The 21950-nt window shown below is 43.1% G+C and overlaps 1 protein-coding gene across 8 annotated transcripts in view; it reads right to left on the reverse strand.

Moving 5' to 3' along the window:
* The window catches only part of pacsin1b (protein kinase C and casein kinase substrate in neurons 1b), a 390938-nt gene that overhangs the window by 56782 nt on the left and 312206 nt on the right, over positions 1–21950 (reverse strand). For 7 of the 8 annotated variants that reach the window (XM_043716952.2, XM_087973658.1, XM_087973659.1 and 4 more), the window contains one exon: positions 12153–12309. In XM_043716952.2, coding sequence (XP_043572887.1) covers positions 12153–12309 — 157 coding nt within the window. Of the gene's footprint in view, positions 1–4424; positions 4615–12152; positions 12310–21950 lie in introns of those variants that run through there. The other variant, XM_087973661.1, reaches the window with a different exon arrangement.

Genomic DNA, 21950 nt, shown 5'->3' on the forward strand with positions numbered 1-21950 from the left:
AGTGAGAGAGTGAGAGAGAGTGAGAGAGTGAGAGAGTGAGAGAGAGAGAGAGAGAGAGAGAGAGAGAAGAGAGAGAGAGAGAGAGAGAGAGAGTGAGAGAGTGAGAGAGAGTGAGAGAGTGAGAGAGTGAGAGAGAGAGAGAGAGAGAGAGAGAGAGAGAGAGAGAGAGAGAGAGAGAAGAGAGAGAGAGAGAGAGTGAGAGAGTGAGAGAGTGAGTGAGTGAGTGAGAGAGTGAGAGAGTGAGAGAGTGTGAGTGAGAGAGTGAGAGAGTGAGAGAGTGAGAGAGTGTGTGAGTGTGTGAGTGTGTGAGTGTGTGAGTGTGTGAGTGTGTGAGTGTGTGAGTGTGTGAGTGTGTGAGTGTGTGAGTGTGTGGAGTGTGTGAGTGAGTGAGTGAGTGAGTGAGTGAGTGAGTGAGTGAGTGAGTGAGAGAGTGTACGTACACGCACAGAGTGTCTTAAGTCTGTGAGGGGGTGCATGTGTGGGAGTCTGTGTGTCTATAAGGGTGTGTGTGGGCGTGTGTGTGTGTGTGTATCTGTGTGCGCGGCGTGTGTGTAGGAATATCTGTGTATGGTGCGTAGTGCAATGGTGATCACCTGTAATGTGACATGAACTCAAGGTCGCGGTTGAGGCCCTCCCTATGGGTACCGAACTTAGCTATCAGCCTCTGCTCAGCCATTTTCCTCTGCTGCCTGTCCCGAAGTCCCACCTTGGAGGATGGTCACCCGAAGGTCCGAGGCTGAATGTCCTGGACCACTGAAGTGTTCCCCAACTGGGAGGGAACCCTCCTGTCTGTTGATTGTTGTGCGGTGCCCATTCATCCGTTGTCGTTAGCCTTTGCTCAGTTTCCCCAATGTACCATGCCTCTGGGCATTCCTGCCTGCAACATATAAGATGTTGGCTGAGTCACATGAGTACCTGCCATGTACACGGTGGGAGGTGTTCCCACGCGTAATAGTGGTATCTATGTCCACAATCGGATACGTTTTGCAGCGTCCACCGTGACAGGGTTGTATGGAGTTGTCCTGAGAGCCGGGCAGTTTGCTACGAACAATGATCTGTTTGAGGTTTGGCGGTTGTTTAAAGGCAAGTAGTGGAGGTGTGGGGAAGGTCTTGGTGAGGTGCTCATCCTCATTGATAATGTGTTGCAGGTCACGAAGAACATGGCGTAATTTTTCAGCCCCTGGAAGTACTGAACAACGAAGGGTACCCTGTCAATTGCAGCCCGTGTCTGTTTCCTGAGGAGGTCATTACGGTTCCTTGCTGTGGCACGTCGGAACTGGCGGTCGATGAGTTGAACATTGTACCCCGTTCTTGAGGGCATCCTTGAGTACTTCCAGGTGTCCGTCACGTTCCTCCTCATCTAAGCAGATCCGGTGTATGCGTAGGGCTTGTCCATAGGGAATGGCTATTTTAATATGTTTTGGGCAGAAGCTGGAGAAGTGTAGCATTGTGAGGTTGTCTGTGGGTTTGCGGTAGAGTGTGGTGCTGAGGTGTCCATCCTTGATGGAGACGCACGTGTCCAAGAATGAGACAGACAGTCGAGAGTAGTCCATGGTGAGTTTGATGGTGGGATGAAAATTGTTGATGTCACCGTGTAGTTTTATCAGTGACTCCTCGCTATGGGTCCAGAGGAAGAAAATGTCATCAATGTACCTGGTGTACAATGTTGGTTGGAGATCCTGCATAGAGAAGAAATCTTGTTCGAACCTGTGCATAAAAATGTTGGCATATTGGGGTGCAAATTTGGTCCCCATGGCTGTTCCGTGTGTCTGGATGAAGAATTGGTTGTCAAAGGTGAAGACGTTATGATCGAGGATAAAGCGGATGAGTTGTAGGATGGTGTTTGGAGACTGCAGTTGTTGGTGTTGAGTACTGAGGCTGTTGCCGCGATGCCATCATTGTGGGGGATGCTGGTGTAGAGTGCAGAAACATCCATTGTGACGAGGAATGTTCCTGGTTCGACTGGTCCATGGGTGCAGAGTTTCTGTAAGAAATCCGTAGTGTCGCGACAGAAGCTGGGGATCCCCTGTACAATAGGTTTCAAGATGCCTTCCACATAGCCAGAGAGATTCTCACATAGGGTCCCATTTCCCGACACGATGGGACGTCCCGGTGTTTTGGCTTTGTATACTTTGGCTCAGTGGGCGGCACGGTGGCACAGTGGTTAGCACTGCTGCCTCACAGCGCCAGAGACCCGGGTTCAATTCCCGCCTCAGGCGACTGACTGTGTGGAGTTTGCACGTTCTCCCCGTGTCTGCATGGGTTTCCTCCGGGTGCTCCGGTTTCCTCCCACAGTCCAAAGATGTGCAGGTTAGGTGAATTGGCCATGCTAAATTGCCTGTAGTGTTAGGTAAGGGGTATGAGTGGGTTGCGCTTCGGCGGGGCGGTGTGGACTTGTTGGGCCGAAGGGCCTGTTTCCACACTGTAAGTAATCTAATCTAAACCTTTGGAAGGCAGTAGAAGTCGCCCTTTTTTTTTTATGGTGTTGAATGGCTTTTTTGACATCACGGCAGGTTGAGGGTGCCCTGAGATGTCAACTGTTTGTGTGTTGCAAGATGATATCAAAAGCATTTGTGATGATGGCTGTGTCTTGATTGAGAAGGTCTTTCCAGCTGGCACTAATTGCCTCTCTATCTTTGATGAGTGACATTCTAATTTTGACTCTGTGGAATAGTTTTCTGGGAACCAGATCATAGATGGCTTGGATTGCATTAAAGAAACTGCACCCATCTTGGCTGTAGGTGAGTTCCTTAGTTCATGTTTTTGCCACCCACCATTGATTCTTTAGGTCACAGGGTTTTTTTTTTTGGTTGTACTTCAGCCTTGTATTGCCTGTAGGCTTGTTTCTCTCACTCAAGTTTTGGTGGAATGCCTTGTATTTACAATCCAGGAGATTTTGGATCTCCTGACAGTTCTCGTCGAACCAGCCTGGGAGGTTCCTGGTCAATAAGTCCATCATCCAATCATGTTTCAGTGAGGACATCATGAAAAATAAATATGGTCACACTCTTCAGATTGCTTCCTTGATTACCTGAGTTAAAAATGAGTCCCACGGATGGCTTTTCTCCCTGACTTCCTGCAAGTCACTTCTGCTTTGTGTCACTACTGCTTATTTTCCCCATCATGCTATAATCCAAGGGGAATTCATACTGTACACCAATGCCTGCAAGTTTATGTAAAATCAATGTCAGGACATGTCCCCCAAACAACTTGCTGAGCCCTATAAACTGCTTTTCCAGCAGCTTCTGCTTGTGTTCCATATTATTCCAGTCATTTTGTTTGTCTCCACCACCACCTTATTTTTAAATTTTTTGTAATTATCCCTCTGCCTCATTTAATCAGATTATAAAGCCATCCCTTTGGTTGTTATTCAGCTGTTGACACTTTATTCACACTGTCTAATATTCTCGGTCATCTGCACAGACTTGTTACGCAACACTGCACTCACCATTTGGAAAATGTTTTGATTTTTTTCTGCCCTTGATCTCTCTGCCTATAAATTCTGTGCCTGTGTGCATCTCTCTCACTTCACCTGATGAAGGAGGTATGCTCCGAAAGCTTGTGATTTCAAATAAGCCTGTTGGACTATGATCTTGTGTCGTGTGATTTCTGACTCTGTAAACCAACATTTCCAGAATCACAGGAACGGAGGAAAAATCAATCAGCAACTAACTGCAAATAACTGATGATCCCTTAAAACAGCCTTGCGTGGGTTTCTTCCTGTTGCCAAACGTGTTCACTGCATGCATTTAAGAGATGTCTTTGGCTATAGGGTTGAATTTCAAATAACAACCTGCTGTCAAATCAGCATTGCTAGCTCACTGACATCACAATCTGCCTACTCTGTATACTTTTAGCATATGGTCACTGTACTCTGTGCAAACACACAAAAAGTTATCCTGAAAAGCATTGCTGTTCTGAAGTCGTCATACTGGATTCGAAGCATTAACTCTATTTCTCTCTCCACAGGTGCTGCCAGACCTGCTGAGTTTCTCCAGCACACTCATGTGTTGCACTCAAAATGTTGTTTGATGCGGCTTATAAGTGTGCATAGGCATTAGTTTGAAACAAAAATGGCACTTGAGAGAAAAGGCACAAAGGAGCTAAATTCTAAAAATAAAACTTACAAAATAAAAAGAGGTTAAACTAGTGACATTGTTAGAAAAGGTACAAACTAAAGCTATGCCTGCTTGATCAGAACGCCTGGTTCAATTTCAAGCCTGTACCGAGTTTGGTAACATGCTCCAATTATGATGTTACAAGAAATACAATAGACATTCTAATTGACCTTGGGTATAAGCATGCAAAATAAAGAAAATGGAGAACATTAATTCCAAATATAGAAAAAGTATTGCCAAGTTCCAGAAATAGCTGCAGACAGACAGTAGGTGACACTTCAAAACACCAAGGGTTTTAGCACTTACCAAAATTGTCCATTGTTTCTGCCTTAGGTTCAATCCTAAACAGACTTGGAGCACTGCTATTTAATGTTTATACTTCGTTTTCTATAATACATCATAAATAACTTCCCCTTTGGAGGTTTTACTGGCTTTTAGAACACATTCACAAACAATTCAAGATTAGTGTTTTTCTCATCTTCTCTGGGAGTGATCAAGCACATTACATTTGTCTTTATCGAATGCTCATACCCTTTAGTTTTCAAAATATATTTAAAATAAAATTCACAGAATATTTAGGCTAGTTGCTATGTAACCAAGTCAGAAAGCTAATAGGTGCACCCTATATTCTTTGTGAAACTGGTTTCCATGGAAACCCAAATTATACAGCCAATCCTACACTCCATCAAGGAATTGCACACTAAATTAACAATAATAAATAGAATTGGAACATTAAGTGGAATTAATGGCAAAATAGGTTTTATTTTAACCTGAATATCCCCAGAAAGGATACAAAATTTAAAGGATATAATGAAGGCATATAATGTCTACACCTTTAAAACCCACTAAAGATCATCATAAGAATCAGTTGTGCAGTGGTTCAATATTTGCTGAGCTTGCCTGCCCACCAATAAGATCAGTAAAACATAAGGTGAAAGTGAGGACTGCAGTTGCTGAAGATTAGAATCGAAATGAGTGGTGCTGGAAAAACACAGCAGGTCAGGCAGCATCTGAGGAGCAGGAGAATCAACGTTTCGGACAAAAGCCCTTTGTCAGCCCTTCCTGATAAAGGGTTTTTGCCCGCAAATTTGATTCTCCTGCTCCTCAGATGCTGCCTGACCAGCTGTGCTTTTCCAGCACCACACTCTCGACTCAGTAAAACATAAGTCAGCTCTATGAGTTAATGGGGATGACTTACTCAATGTACCAACACCCATCCACCAAAGACAGGGTGGAGTTTGGGGCAATGTTAAAATTTCAAAGAACGGAAATCTGATGTGCTCTTCACCAGAGCACTGGGAATGATGGCAGCTGAAGTTGGGTACGAAAGGCCAGATCCAACGATTAAGCATTTATCCACTTTCCTCCCTGCAATCACTTCAAATGTTCTACAGTTAGCAAGCTCTTCTGTCCTCACCCTCAATTTCCCACATCATTCCCCTCCTGCAAGTCTAGCTGGCTGCCTCCTGGGAAGCAAAGGAAATTCTGTATTTCCTAGACATTTTGAGCACCTAATTCCCAGTAAACATTGTGGACCAAGATTCCTTCAAATGATAGAGTTAAATTTGCAGTCCTGCAGAAATCCAGAGACAAAGAAAGAGGGCAGCATTAAAGTAACTTGAAGACTTGCACCTTCACTGTTCAGAAGCACCTTCTTGTGGTCTACGGAGCAGGATTAATGATAACATAGTACCCTTGCAGCAATAATCATTTAAGGAAAGCAGACAGACTTGTATTTGTATGGCACCATTTACAATCACAGAATGCTCTACAATAGTTCTAATCTAATGAGAAACAAAAACAGAGGTTGCTGGAAAAAACTCAGCCGGTCTGGCAGCATCTGCGAAGAGAAATCAAAGTTAACATTTCGGGTCTGATGATCCTTCCTCAGAACATTTATCTAATGAGGTACGTTTGAAATGTAGCCATTGTTGCAATGTAGGTGGGCAAAGTAGTAAGGTGGAAGTAGCAGAGGAAAGACGACAAAGAGAAAAAGCAAGTAAAAAGCATGGCATAGTGAAACACGAATACACAATCTGTCTCAGAGTGATGTCCTCAGTTTGCAAACACCCCACCAGTGGCTGTACCTTCTCAACTACAGTGTCAAGCCCCTTAAGAATTATGTATGTTTCAACTGCATAACAGCATTGAGAAGAAATACATGACATGATCAAGGAGATCCAGCATGGTTTTACGAAGGGAAAGCCTTGCCTGACAAATTTAATAAAAATCATTGAGGAGGTAACAAGCAGGATAGAGAAAGGGAAAGCAGTGTGTGTAATAATATTTGGATTTTCAGAAGGCATTTATTAAGGGACTACACATGAGGCTAATTAATAGGATAAAGAAGTAAGACCCCGGGTGTTGGAGGCATATCAGCATGGATAGAGGATTTGCCAAGTACTAAAAGATAGGAAATTGGGAAAAGGGGGGCAATTTCAAGGTGACAACTTATAATTATTGGAGTACCACAGGGGTCAGTGCTGGGGCTACAATTATTTACAAAATGTGTTATTGATTTGAATGAGTAAAGTGCATGTTCTACAGCCAAGTTTGCAGATGACAAAATAGGGCAAGTGACAAGGTTGACAAAGAATCTGCAAAGCGACACAGACAGTTTAAACTGGTCAGTAAGGGTTTGGCAGATGGAATACAAGTGAAAAAATTCAAGGTCATGCACTTTGGCAGGAAGAATGAAGGAACTGAATATTATTAAATGGAAAAAAACTGCAGAAAGCTATAGAACAAAAGACAACTTTGTCCATGAATCTCAAAACAAAGGCATGGAAGTTAGTGGGTAATCGAGATAGCAAATGGAATGTTGGCTTTTATTTAAAATGGAATAGAGTATAAGAGTTGTGAACTTTTGCTAAAACTATACAAAGGCACTAGTCTAATCACAGCTGGAAAGATATACTGGTAGTATAAGCAGTCCAGAGAAGGTACACTAGGCTGATACTAGGTATGGGGGACTGTCTTATAAAAGGAGTGATTAAGTAGGTTGGGCCTGTATTCATTGGAGCTCAGAAAGACAGGATGCGATTATACTGAAACATTCAAGTTTCTTAGGAGACTTGACAGAATAGATGAGTAAATGTTGATGCACCTTGACAGTTTCTGGAAGCACAGGGCATAATCACAGAGTAAGGGGTCACAAAATTAAGACCGAGACGAGAAGAATTGTTTTTCCTCTCAGCTAGTCGGAATCTGTGGAACTTTTTACTGCAGTGAGCTGTTGATGCTTTGTTATTGAGTATATTCAAGGCTGAAAAAGAAACAGATCTTTATTCAGTAAGGGAATCAAGGATTATATGGAAAAGGAAGAAAATAGAGTTGAGAAGTGTCAGATCAGCAAAGATCTCATTTCAGTGGCAGAGCATACTCAATGGGCTGAATGGCCGACCTCAGCTCCTATGTCTAATGGTCTTATCATTTCCCAAATTCTGTGAAACATTGAAGTACTGTGAATTTGCAAGCAGAAATTTTGGTGGCCTTTGACGTGCCCTTGTTCAGCATTCTGACCTCTGCCCCTTTACTGACAGTCAAGTATACCACAAAACAATTCCATAAAACACTAAGTGAAAGAGTATTTTATGGGTAGACTTTTGAATGTAACACTAAACTAAGGGGTTATCTGCTCCGTAAAAGGTATGACTTTTCACTCTTCTTCTTTATCCACAGATGCTGCCAGACCTGCCAAGTTCCTCCAGTGTTTTCTATTTCAGATTTCCAACATCCATAATATTTTGCTTTTATGAGTCAAAGAGATGTACAGCATGGAAACAAATCCTTTGCTTCAACCAGTCCATGCCGACCAGATATCCTAACCCAATCTAGTCCCACCTGCCAGCACCCGGCCAATATCCCTCCAAACCCTTCCTATTCATATACCCATTTAAATGTTGTAATTGTACCAGCATGCACCACTTCCTCTGGCAGCTCATTCCATACACGTTCCATCTTTTGTGTGAAAAAGTTGCCCCTTAGGCCTCTTTTATATCTTTCCCCTCTTACCCTAAACCTATGCCCTCTAGTTCTGGACTCTCCCCAACTCCAGGAAAAAGACTTTGTCTATTTATCCTATCCATGCCCCTCATAATTTTGTAAACCTCTATGAGGTCACCCCTGCCTCTGATGCTCCAGGGAAAACAGCCCCAGCCTGTTCAGCCTCTCCCTATAGCTCAAACCCTCCAACCCTGGCAACATCCTTGTAAATCTTTTCTGAACCCTTTCAAGTTTCACAACATCTTTCCGATAGGAAGGAGACCAGAATTGCATGCAATATTCCAAAAGTGGCCTAACGTTTGACCTGCACAGCCGCAACATGACCTCCCAACTCCTGTACTCAATGCTCTGACCAATAAAGGAAAGCATACCAAATGCCTTCTTCACTATCCTATCCACCTGCGACTCTACTTTCAAGGAGCTATGAACCTGCACTCCAAGGTCTCCTTGTTCAGCAACACTCCCTAGGACCTTACCATTAAGTGTATAAGGCCTGCTAAGATTTGCTTTCCCAAAATGCAGCACCTCGTATTTATCTGAATTAAACTCCATCTGCCACTTCTCAGCTCATTGGCCCATCTGAGTAATCTGTTGTAATCTGAGGTAACCTTCTTCACTGTCCATTGCGCCTCCAATTTTGGTGTCATCTGTAAACTAACTAACTGTACCTCTTATGCTCGCATCCAAATCATTTATGTAAATGACAAAAAGTAGAGGGCTCAGCACCGATCCTTGTGGCACTCCACTGGTCACAGGCCTCCAGTCTGAAAAACAACCCTCCACCACCACCCTCTGTCTTATACCTTTCAGCCAGTTCTGTATCCAAATGGCTAGTTCTCCCTGTATTCAGTGAGATCTAATCTTGCTAACCAGTCTCCTATGGGGAACCTTGTCAAATGCCTTACTGAAGTCCATATAGATCACATCTACCACTCTGCACTCATCAATCCTCTTTGTTACTTCTTCAAAAAGACTCCATCAAGTTTGTGAGACATGATTTCCCACGCACAAAGCCATGTTGGCTATCCCTGATCAGTCCTTCCCTTTCCAAATACATTATATCCTGTCCCTCAGGATTCCCTCCAACAACTTGCCCACCGGTCTATAGTTCCCTGGCTTGTCCTTACCACCCTTCTTAAACAGTGGCATCACGTTAGCCAACCTCCAGTCTTCCGGCACCCCGCCTGTGACTATCGATGATACAAATATCTCAGCAAGAGGCCCAGCAATCACTTCTCTAGCTTCCCAGAGTTCTCGGGTACATCTGAACAGGTCCTGGGGATTTATCCACCTTTATGCATTTCAAGACATCTAGCACTTCTTCCTCTGTAATATGGACATTTTGCAAGGTGTCACCATCTATTTCCCTACAGTCTATATCTTCGATATCCTTTTCCACAGTAAATACTGATGCAAAATATTCATTTAGTATCTCCCCCATTTTCTGCAGCTCCACACAAAGGCCACCTTGCTGATCTTTGAGGGGTCCTATTTTCTCCCTAGTTACCCTTTTGTCCTTAAATGTATTTGTAAAAACCCTTTGGATTCTCTTTAATTCTATTTGCCAAAGCTATCTCATGTCCCCTTTTTGCCCTCCTGATTCCCCTCCTAAGTATACTCCTACTGCCTTTATACTCTAAGGATTCACTCCATCTATCCTGTCTATACCTGACATATGCTTCCTTCTTTTTCTCAACCAAACCCTCAATTTCTTTAGTCATCCAGCATTCCCTATACCTACCAGCCATTCCTTTCACCCTAACAGGAAAATACTTTCTCTAGATTCTCATTATCTCATTTCTGAAAGCTTCCCATTTTCCAGCTGTCCCTTTACCTGCGAACATCTGCCTCCAATCAGCTTTTGAAAGTTCTTCCCTAATACCGTCAAAATTGGCCTTTCTCCAATTTAGAACGTCAACTTTTAGATCTGGTCTATCCTTTTCCATCACTATTTTAAAACTAATAGAATTATGGTCGCTGGCCCCAAAGTGCTCCCCCACTAACGCCTCAGTCACCTGCCCTGCCTTATTTCCCAAGAGGAGGTCAAGTTTTGCATCTTCTCTAGTAGGTACATCCACATACTGGATCAGAAAATTTTCCTGTACACACTTAAATTGTTCTCCATCTAAACCTTGACCGATATTTCTGAAAATCACTGAATTAGATTTTCTAGCCATTCTTACATTGCCATTTGGTGGCGACTTCTACTCTGCAAACTGGCTGCCAAATTTCTTGCATTACAAAAAGTGACACCAGTTTAAAAAGGCTTATTAGTTATGCTAATTACAAATGGTTGGGAAAGGAGCTATCTTTGCTTAAACGACAAACTTGAGTACATCAATTTAAGCTTACAGGTGCTTTGAAGACATTGCATGGTGCTTTGAACAAAAAAAAACTTTTACTCGGTGGATTAATCTCTTAATATTGTAATTGAATTTTTGCTTTGAACACACAATAAATTATTTGCAGAATGGGCAAGCTTCCTTTGTTAACTGCACTGAAATAAGCAAACAAAATCCCCATCCTTGGCCAACCCCACTGAAACATCTGGCACATGCTATTCCCATGCAGGGGGACTTAGTGTTGGAGAACACACAGTCAGAGGTTGCAGATAGAATAGACAAATCAGATCTACGTTGATGAAAATAGCAACAGCCTGTTACAAGAATGTCAGCAACAAAGCCAAAATGGCCACAAGGAAGATGGTGTCAGTAATGTATTTTCAACTTTGTAACAAAAGCATCAGACCATAAAAGCATGAGCAGGCCATGAAGCCTTAACCCTGTTTTGCCATTTAACAGGATCATGGTTGATTCCAGATTTCAAATCCCCTTTTCTGCCTGATCTTCATACCCTATGATTCCTGCATGTTCCACTAATCTCGAATCACCTCAGGCATGAATATACTCAATAATTCAGCATCCGCAGAATTCTACTGGCAGAATGATTTGCAATGCTCTTTTTGAGGAAATTGTTCTTTGTACGATCTTAAAGGATCACCTCTTATCTTGAGGAAAATCCTCTGGAAAGGATTCACTTGGCTGACATGCCCAATGTTGGTCCACAGACAGCTGCCTTTGAGCTATGCTGTGATCAGCAGACTTGCCTAGCCTGGTTATTGATTAAGACACTCCAAAGTTCAACGGCAGTCAAGGACCAAGTGCAGAATGTGAATAGCATGTGCTCGTAAAACTTATATAAATACCTGCAGTTATTTTGGAGAAGGAAGTTGTATATTTTTAAGAATTCTAGTACTACTTAGCCATGCAAGTAGCTAAAAAAAAATTTCCCCATCTACAGCTAAGTTATTTATTACAGTTCAGCTTTCAAGCAATAAAAGAAAACAAACCAGAATAAATGACACTTGTACAAAGAACCACCCTGCGTGTGCATACACAAAATATTCCCATTAGTGATCTAGCCTTTTTGGATTTCCTCCACTTCATGCCAATTTTAATTTGATTTGGCTTAGTCATGGTAGGATTATAGATTGGAGCATAGTTTTTTTTCCAAGATTAGATTCCCTAAAGTGTGGAAACAGGCCCTTTGGCCCAACAAGTCCACACTGACCCTCCGAACAGTAACCCACCCAGACCCATTTCCTCTGACTACTGCACCTAACACTACGGGCAATTTAGCATGGCCAATTCACCTGACCTGCACATCTTTGGACTGTGGGAGGAAACCCACACAGACAGGAAAATGTGCAAACTTCACACAGGCAGTCACCAGAGGCTGAAATCGAACCTAGGACCCTGGTGCTGTGAGGCCGCCCTCATTGAAGTAGATGGTTATGATCCACAATTGTAGGAAGCATATTTCATCTACCTTATTTCTCAAATTGTTTTAGATTATTAGAATAATTTCAATGATTCATAAATAGTGGCAGAAAATCAACTCATCTACTTTAAAACCCTGATCTATATTTTTTTTCCCCCAAAATTAGTATTACAAATGAAAATAACTCTTCTTATTTTAAAAAAAAGTGATGTCAATTTAACAAGTTGAGACACCAAATGGTCAACATACCTTTGTCAATGAGCTGCTTCCATCTTTTAGACCAGTCAGTCAGCTGCTGGGAGTACGATTTCTCAATCTTCGCTCGTTCATTGACACAGTTCATAAGATCATTGCACAGCCTATGTCCATCATCAATACGCTTCACCGAGCGCTTGTAATTCCCAACCTGGAAGTACATAGTAGCATCAAAACCAATAGAATTATGAAAACCTTCCATTTTCAGATACTTAGCTGGTTGTTGTTCTCTCCACAGCTTATAACCTCTATGCATTAAAACATGGTCACCGCCAAAGACAAATGATCTCTACCGAAAATAGTATTAAGTTGAACATTTAGCTGTCTCTTAAATAGATCCAAGCTGCTTAGAAATAACATAATTTATAACTTTCAGACAAAGGAAGATATGTGAGATCGTGCATAGGCAATTACATCTCTTGTACTACTGTGGATGTAGAATTTGTCCCAAAAGATGCAAAAACAGAGAGACATGATAAACGAGAAAAGAGTACAGATTCCAAAACACTAACATTTTGGCTATGTAATGGAACCAATTTACTTGAATGAGTTCTGTAAAATAAAAATGGGATTAATGAAACAGCAACATCAAGCATTCCCAATAAAAACAAAACACTGGATGTATTGACCAATGTGTAAACACGTGTACAGAAAAATAATTTACCATCTTTACACAAAATAAACTAGCACCTTAAATTGGAAAGAGCAATAATCAGAAGTCTGAGTTGTACTATTGAAAGCTACCTTTGTTTCATATTGCCTCTGGACAGACTCCAAAATTCCAGACCTTTAATCTTGCACAATCTGAGTCATTGATAGTAAATGCAATTTGAAGAAAAAAAATGTAGCTCACTCATGGGAACAGTAAAATTCCTTTTCAAATATTGCCCACAATTCAATTCTATGCCCGCGGCTAGAACTAATATTCACATTCACACTGTGGAGTGCCGAGATGCAGAGTGAAATAGATTCCCACAGGTTGGATAGTGGCTCAACTACCACTGCAGTTTTACTTTCTGATTTTCTTTTCCTTACAGATCACAAGAATTTTGAACATCTTTAAAGATAAATTTATTCATTCATTCTTGGGATGAGGTCATCACTGGCTAGACCAGCATTTATTGCACATTTCTAAGGGCATTTAAGAGTCAACCAGACTGCTGTGGGTCTGTAGTCACATATAGGGCAGACTAAGTAAGGACGACAGCTTCCTTCCCTAAAAGACATTATTGAACCAGATGGGCTTTTTCCAACAATGGATTCATGGTCATCATTAGATTCTTAATTCCAGATATTTACTGAATTCAAATTCCACCGTTTGCCAGGGTGGGGTTCAAACCCAGGTCTCCAGGACACTACCTGGGTCTCTGTTTAGCGATAATACCAGCATGCCATTGTCTCCCAGAGATAAATTTACATGCTTTTCATAAATGTCACTGCAAATATTGGGTTTTTACTTAAACTGCCTATCAATTACAAAAATGGAAACCTGAATTCTACTCAAACTGGTTCTGAAAATCCAGAGGAATGCTAAGACCCACCCAGGTCAGATGAGATGGGGATTCTTTTGTGGTTTCAGGGTACATGTTCGAAAACGTTTGGCTCAATTTGAAGACTGAATAAACGTCACGGTGGCCCAGTGGTTAGCACTGCTACCTCACCAGGGTCCCAGGTTAGATTCCAGCCTCAGGTGACTGTGTGGAGTTTGCACATTCTCCCAGTGTCTGCGTGGATTTCCTCTGGGTGCTCCGGTTTCCTCCCACAGTCCAAAGATGTGCAGGTCAGGTGAATTGGCCATGCTAAATTGCACATTGTGTTAGGTGCATTAGTCAGAGGGAAATGGGTCTGGGTGGGTTACTTTCCAGAGGGTCGTTGTTGGCTTGTTGGGCCGAAGGGCCTGTTTTCCACACTGTAGGCAATCTAATCTAATTTAAAGTCTCACATCATGACTGATTGCAACCAACTCCAGAATTATAGAATTGATATGGTGCAGACAGAGGTCATTCAGCACATCGTATTTGTACAAAAACAGTATAATGCTCTCCTGGAAATTCTCTCATTTGGATATCCTCTCCATGGAGAAATAAGCTTGGAACAGCACAGTTCCGTAATAATTGCATGATGTACCTGTATAGTCTTTGAAAAAGGGAGTGCCTCTCTCAAAAGCTACCCTGAGTTATATTAGTGACATTTAAATGAAGTGGAACGGAAAACCAGGATATTATGAGGGTTAATGGATGTGAGGCTCAGTGCAGAAGACATTACTGATGGAAATGTCTAGAGGAGGAAGAATGCATTTGCAAGGAGCCAGGAGTTTCTCAATTACCATACTTTCAAGGAGTGGAAGTGTGGGGCCAGGAAGGTTAACTTCTGTATTCCTGAGAACCTTGGCGAAAGGTATCACAGGGAGTATAATGGCTTCATTTGGGTGATCAAAATTGGTGAAGACATCTGCATAATACATGCCCTACCCACCGCAATGTTTCATGCTGTTTAGTAATACACCATTTCCTCGTCATCACTCACCCAGCAACACACTGACAGTCAGGATTTGCATGTAAAATTAAGATGCTCTACCTCAACACGACATATCTCGCAGTCACATCTCACTGCATCCGCATACCTCCAGTTATTCAGTTATGCCAGGAACCTTACTTGAAAACAATGCCAGACAGAGACAGAGACAGAGACAGAGACAGAGACAGAGACAGAGACAGAGACAGAGACAGAGACAGAGACCTCCTGCAGGGAATACAACAAAAGGCAACAGAGCAGAAATTTATGGGACGAAGGGCACTTGCAACTCCTGAGCTGCCACAGACAAATCTTGACATTATGGGGCTGGTGCTGACAGAACCGCTTTCATCTGGCATTGATCTGAACATTAAGGATGGCCAATCTTCAGTCTACCCTTAGCCCCACAGTCCTTGAAACTACAGCTCCACGTCCAACATTTCTTTCTTCTACAAAGCCGTTGAGCATGTTGTATCTCAAACCCACGTCCACCTTTCTAGGAACGCCATGGTTGAAAACCTACAATCACACTAATGTCCCACAATAACACGTGCTATGACTGAGAAGGGTAAATTATTGCTCTGAACATGGTCACAGCTTTTGAGGTAATCGATCACATCACTATCTTCTACCTTTGCCAACAGTGGCAGCAGTCTATCTGGTGGAAGGGTGCTGACATTGTGGGGGAAAACGGTAACTGTCCTTACAGGAAGCCCTTATGTAATTCTGTTCTTAGAAGGCTTGGCTTAAGGCTGCACCATCTTAGCAGCCCATTAATGACCAGTGGCTCACTGTGTGCAGACTGCACGTCAATGTCACCCTCTAAATCCTTGCAACCTCCTGCATCATGCCAGACTTGGTAGGGGGAGGTGGGGGGGGGGGGGGGGGGGGGGGGGGAGATGAAGGAGGAAAGGAGGGGGGGGATGGTGAGGCAGGGATTAAGGAGGTGACAGCCTCCAGAGAAGGGGGTTCACAAGGTTTGCTCAAGGAGGATTTAGGGGAGAGCTTTGATTTGAGCGGCACGGTGGCACAGTGGTTAGCACTGCTGCCTCACAGCGCCTGAGACCTGGGTTCAATTCCCACCTCAGGCGACTGACTGTATGAAGTTTGCACATTCTCCCCGTGTCTGCGTGGGTTTCCTCCGGGTGCTCCGGTTTCCTCCCACAGTCCAAAGATGTGCAGGTCAGGTGAATTGTCCATGCTAAATTGCCCGTAGTGTTAGGTAAGGGGTAAATATAGGGGTATGGGTGGGTTGCGCTTCGGCGGGTCGGTATGGACTTGTTGGGCTGAAGGGCCTATTTCCACACTGTAATGTAATCTATAATCTAATGCCATGATGTGTAGGAAAAAAAGGCTGTTGGACGTGTATACAGAAATGCATGATGCATTGGTGGTTTACCAAAAACTTTTCACTTGCAAGAAATATGGAGAACTAGCTTCAATTTAGCACAGAATTTGAAATCCCATTTGGACATGGGAGCCACTCCACAAAAACACTTGGGGACCCAAGCTTAGTGAAGCAAAAGCAGAAGCTATGTAACATCTGCCTGCTACAGTTCTTAGGTATTTGAAAGCATAAAAGGCATGGTTGGAGTCAGGGAAAGGTTAGAGGACGAAAGCAAGTGCTTGGTTACAGTCGCTACAGTTTGTGAATAATAAATTGCAAGGAGAATATGATGGATCTTGAGGAGATTATGCTGAATAGACTGTAATACTTCACAGTTTCTTTCTGCTGGGCACTGTCTCAGTGATGAAAATGTGTTGCTGGAAAAGCGCAGGAGATCAGGCAGCATCCAAGGAGCAGGAGAATGACGTTTCGGGCATAAGCCCTTCTTCAGGAAGAAGGGCTTATGCCTGAAACGTCGATTCTCCTGCTCCTTGGATGCTGCCTGACCTGCTGCGCTTTTCCAGCAACACATTTTCAGCTCTGATCTCCAGCATCTGCATTCTCACTTTCTCCTACTGTCTCAGTAATGGTCACTGTAATGATGAGCAGTGTAGCCACTTTCATGGATGGCACACATGAATCGGTGCCAGTTTTCCCACCACCAATCTGCTGCTCTGGTGACCTACTATTAGTCATCAGACACTGAAAGAAGGGGATACATTGTCAGTTATATGGTGTTGTGTATTTGGTTGCTGTGCTTGCTCTAGTGGAAACAGTGGACTACGAAATGAGTGAGGGTCCAACAACGGTGCTACGTGAAGTCGAGGTAAGACTATGAATAGGAGGTGAGAGTCTTGATAGATATTGTTGGTAGCTGAGTGAAGGTGCATGGAGCAGTATTTGAGGTCAATATTGCAGTTGGCAGGATATAGCGAACAATCTTACATTCACTGACCTTTACTATTCACAGGAGGTCATTAAGCTTCTTGTGGCAGGGCAGTTCCAAGGTCCTGTTCTCAATTATTCCAACAGCTAACTTCTTTGCATTGGCCTGGAGGGTTTCCTAGCCCCATAAAGTAAAAGGATCTCTCTCCTCCTTTGCTAGTCTTCCACTAAGACTTCCATCACAGTCCAAGAACTTTGGAGCATGTTCTCTGATGTGGTTCTCCCCACTTGCAGATTTTTCATGGTTTCCTACTCTCCTTTTACCAGTTTCAGTACCCAAATGCAGACAAATGTTGTACTGCCTATGGTCATTAGCTGCAAATTGGATCACAACTTCTGGTTCTTTTACCATCCCCTTGAGGAACATCCAGCACTCCTCCAGTAACATCCTTTAGTTTGGTACTAAGAAGGTAACATACAATTCAGGAATCGCATTGGTGATTATGTGAACATGTGTCCTGTTAACATTTCTCAGAGTCATTATCACTTTCCCATAATTCATCACTGAAAACTGGTTAGATAAACTGACTGTGTGGAGTTTGCACGTTCTCCCCGTGTCTGCGTGGGTTTCCTCCGGGTGCTCCGGTTTCCTCCCACAGTCCAAAGATGTGCAGGTCAGGTGAATTGGCCATGCTAAATTGCCCGTAGTGTTAGGTAAGGGGTAAATGTAGGGGTATGGGTGGGTTACGCTTCGGCAGGTCGGTGTGGACTTGTTGGGCCGAAGGGCCTGTTTCCACACTGTAAGTAATCTAATCTAAAGTTACTGACTTAGGCATTTCTGATCCACTGTATCTTCCTCCTAGCTGTCTGGTGGTCACCAACTGCCTCACCTCCAGCTCCTTCCAGAATTCATACTTGGGTAAACACTGATTCCCAAAAGCACTTTGACAACCTCTGAACATTCTACAAGCACTTCATACATCAGGGTATCCATGATGCAGGAAGTTTTCACAAACAACAGGATGTCAGTCTGCCATACCATAATCCTCTAAATTATTTCAGTGTTAAATAATTAACATTAAACTCTAAGGTCAAGATTTTCCAAAGTTTTGTCTAACAGTGGGAGCAAGAGTGACAATATACACACACAACACCTACTGCTAAGGTAACAACATAGCACTTGCCTCATTAAGAGCTGACAGGGTGAGAAACTCTCCTACATTGCCGATCAGAAGCCTTGATACTGGCAGACCAGGTTTCTGGTCAGTCAGAATCCAGTTTCTTCCAGGTCCCAAAAGCTGTCTCTGGAAGGAATCAAGTGGTGAGAAGATAAATCTTTCTATCGTGTCACACAGTGAGCAGTTGGAACCCACTGCCATTGGGAAACTAGTCACCAGACTTGTGTTAGAAAAAACAGGTGAGTGGGGAGTTGGTGAGTTGAGGTCATTAAATGGTCATTTATTGACCACTCAATTTCTGGCCTTCACAGCAAGCAAGGCTCTCAAGTCTTCAATGAACTTTTTGCCCAGCATTTGCCCAGGTGGCAAGAACAGGGCATTATTTCCTCTCCAGGGCAAACTCTCCCAATTATTTGGCTTTCTCTCCACCTTTCTCACCACATCAAGGGAGAGGAGCTTTCCAGCCGAAGAATCTAAGACACTGATATCTGAAGCAGTGACCTATAAAATTGAAACACTGAGGGCAAATACTCTAGCCTTCTCTATCAAACGTTGCAACCCCTATGCCCATCAACTCCAACAATGGTTTCAGGGAAGAGCACTTGTTTTAAAAGAATGATAAACATTTGAAAAGATTATGGCATCAGAGGCATTAGGGGACTAAAGTTGCAGTTGAACGATTGTTGTATTTCATTTTTCCTAACCAAAGGGTTAAGATCGACGGGCTGCCTGCTTTTACATTATTGTCCCACTGAAAGAACAGTTGGTCAAATGGAGCCCATGTAGTAGAAAGACAATCATTAGGGTAAATTACTTTTCTATAATTTCAGAAGCATTTATTACTTTTTACAGGAAGGAGGTAAAGTGCTTTAGAGTATGGTGTAAACACAACAATCTCTCCATCAGCATCAGCAAAATGAAGGAGCTGACCACTGACTTCAGGAAGCAGGGTAGAAGGCACTCCCCTGTCTGCATCAATGGTGCTGAGGTGGAGATGGTTGGACAGCGTCAAGTTCAGGCATGATGATCACCAACAATCTGTCTTGGACCACCCACATGGTCACGATGGCCAAGAAAGCACAGCAATGCCTCTACTCGTTCAGCTTGCTCAAGAAATTCAGCACGCCCATAAAGGACCCCTCCAATTTTTTTTAATTGATGCATCATATAAAGCATACCATCTGGTTACAGCATAGTATGGTGTGGCAACTGCTCTTCCCAAGACTGAAAGGCACGGTGGCTCAGTGGTTAGCACGACTGCCTCACAGCACCAGGGACCCAGATTCGGTTCCAGCCTCAGGCGACTGTCTGTGTGGCGTTTGCACATCCTCCCAGTGTCCGTGTGGCGTTTGCACATCCTCCCAGTGTCCGTGTGGCGTTTGCACATCCTCCCAGTGTCCGTGTGGCGTTTGCACATCCTCCCAGTGTCCGTGTGGCGTTTGCACATCCTCCCAGTGTCCGTGTGGCGTTTGCACATCCTCCCAGTGTCCGTGTGGCGTTTGCACATCCTCCCAGTGTCCGTGTGGCGTTTGCACATCCTCCCAGTGTCCGTGTGGCGTTTGCACATCCTCCCAGTGTCCGTGTGGCGTTTGCACATCCTCCCAGTGTCCGTGTGGCGTTTGCACATCCTCCCAGTGTCCGTGTGGCGTTTGCACATCCTCCCAGTGTCCGTGTGGCGTTTGCACATCCTCCCAGTGTCCGTGTGGCGTTTGCACATCCTCCCAGTGTCCGTGTGGCGTTTGCACATCCTCCCAGTGTCCGTGTGGCGTTTGCACATCCTCCCAGTGTCCGTGTGGCGTTTGCACATCCTCCCAGTGTCCGTGTGGAGTTTGCACCGGGTGCTCTGGTTTCTTTCCACAGTCCAAAGATGTGCAGGTCAGGTGAATTGGCCATGTTAAATTGCCCATAGTGTTAGGTGCATTAGTCAGAGGGAAATGGGTCTGGGTGGGTTACTCTTCGGAGGGTCGGTTGCTCTTCGGAGGGTCGGTGTGGACTGGTTGGGCTGAAGGGCCTGTTTCCACACTGCAGGGAATCTAATCTACTCAGAGTTGTGAACACACCAGAGTCTGAATCCATCACACAAACCAGCCTTCCATCCATTGACTTCATCAGTACTTCCCACTACATCAGAAGACAACCAACATTGCACATTCTCAGTGTCTGGGTGGGTTTCCTCCAGGTGCTCCGGTTTCCTCCCACAATCCAAAGATGTGCAGGTTAGGTGAATTGGTCATAGTCAGGGGTGAACATGGGGAATGGGTCTGGGTGAGTTACTCTTTGGAGGCTCGGTGTGGATTTATTGGGCCGAAGGGCCTGTTTCCATACTGTAGGGAATCTAATCTAATCTAATCTAATCTAATCTAATCTAATCTAATCGACCCCTCGTATTGGGTTATACTCTCTTTCTTTGGGTAGACTATACAAAAGTTTCTACACACGTACAAACAGATTCAAGAACAGTTTCTTCTCTGCTGTCAGACTTTTGAATGAATCTCTTGAATATTAATGTTGTACTCTGTACCTTTGCATCAGCAAAACATTGCATCTTGCACTATATTCTGTTAGCCTGATGCATTTGTATAGTATGACCAGCTTGTAATGCATGTAAGACAACATTTTTCACTGTAGCGTTGTACATATGACAGTAATAAATCAAATCCAACTTTCACACTATTGGGGCTCAGTATGCATATCAGAGACTTTTCGTGGGGGCAGTTACTCAAGAAAATATAGGGCACAAAAGAAAAACATTTCAGGCACTTGTGCTTTGTAATCCAGCTCACACCATTTAAATGGGGAAAATAAATCTGTATTATCATATGAATACGCAAAACATAAACAGGCTCATGTTCAGTTTTACACTAAATAAAATTCTCTCTATCCTCCCTCATACAAATTATTCTTCCTGCCCCTAATGGTATGCTAAAGTGGATGTAACCAAGAGATTCAAATTACTTACATCCTCATGGAATTGGTCAAAATATTGGGAAGAGATTGGATCTGTTCCAGGCAGCACAACCCAAAGTCACAAATATTACTACACACTCTACAGGAAGTATTTTGTGTAGACAGCCTGAATTCTTTTAGACAAAGGGAATAGACAAACTGAGCCCTTTCCTCAAAGTTCTATCCATCACACATTCTCTTGAATAGAAATGAATATCACAAACCTTTTCTGAGATCTTATCATTTTATCTCACATTCAGTAACCATGATAAGGGTTGGGTGCAATTATGAAGCATATATACCTATTTGACAAGTCATTATTCTACAATGAAATGTCATGTAATGACATCTGGGATATCTATTTTCTTCATTCTCTGTCCAGTTTCTTCTTATCTTTTCAGAGCCTTCCTCAAATAACTATTATACAAATTAAGTATGGAATGGCAGGTCCTTTCATTGGAATGGTGTTGCGGTTATGCTCAGGTGGAAACAGATTTGTTCCAGTATAAACTAACAAGCAAACCAGCTCTGTCAAAGTTTATATGACTCAATATCTCACTGGGGTTGTGTTTATTAACCAAGTCATCAGGGGAGCAACATTTGTTTCTGGTGATATGTCAAGAGGTTATAAATGACCAAGATTACTTGAACAAATAAAGCACCAGCAATCTATAATCAAATCCAACTCATGACACTTTTTCAATCTATGACCTCCGAGTACGTTAATTTTATAGAATCCTTTGATAATACAATTTTATCTGACTGCAGTCAATAAAAGAAAGTCAATGCCAAATATAGTTATATAGTGTAATAAACTCTAGGCCAGACAGATGCACTGAAATGGGCTTTTCTGACTCTAAATTCCTTTGAGAATAGATCTAC

The sequence above is a fragment of the Chiloscyllium plagiosum genome, unplaced genomic scaffold (assembly GCF_037043375.1).
Source record: "Chiloscyllium plagiosum isolate Xiang-an unplaced genomic scaffold, Cpla_swu_hap1 HiC_scaffold_26, whole genome shotgun sequence".
Taxonomy (NCBI): Eukaryota; Metazoa; Chordata; class Chondrichthyes; order Orectolobiformes; family Hemiscylliidae; genus Chiloscyllium; species Chiloscyllium plagiosum.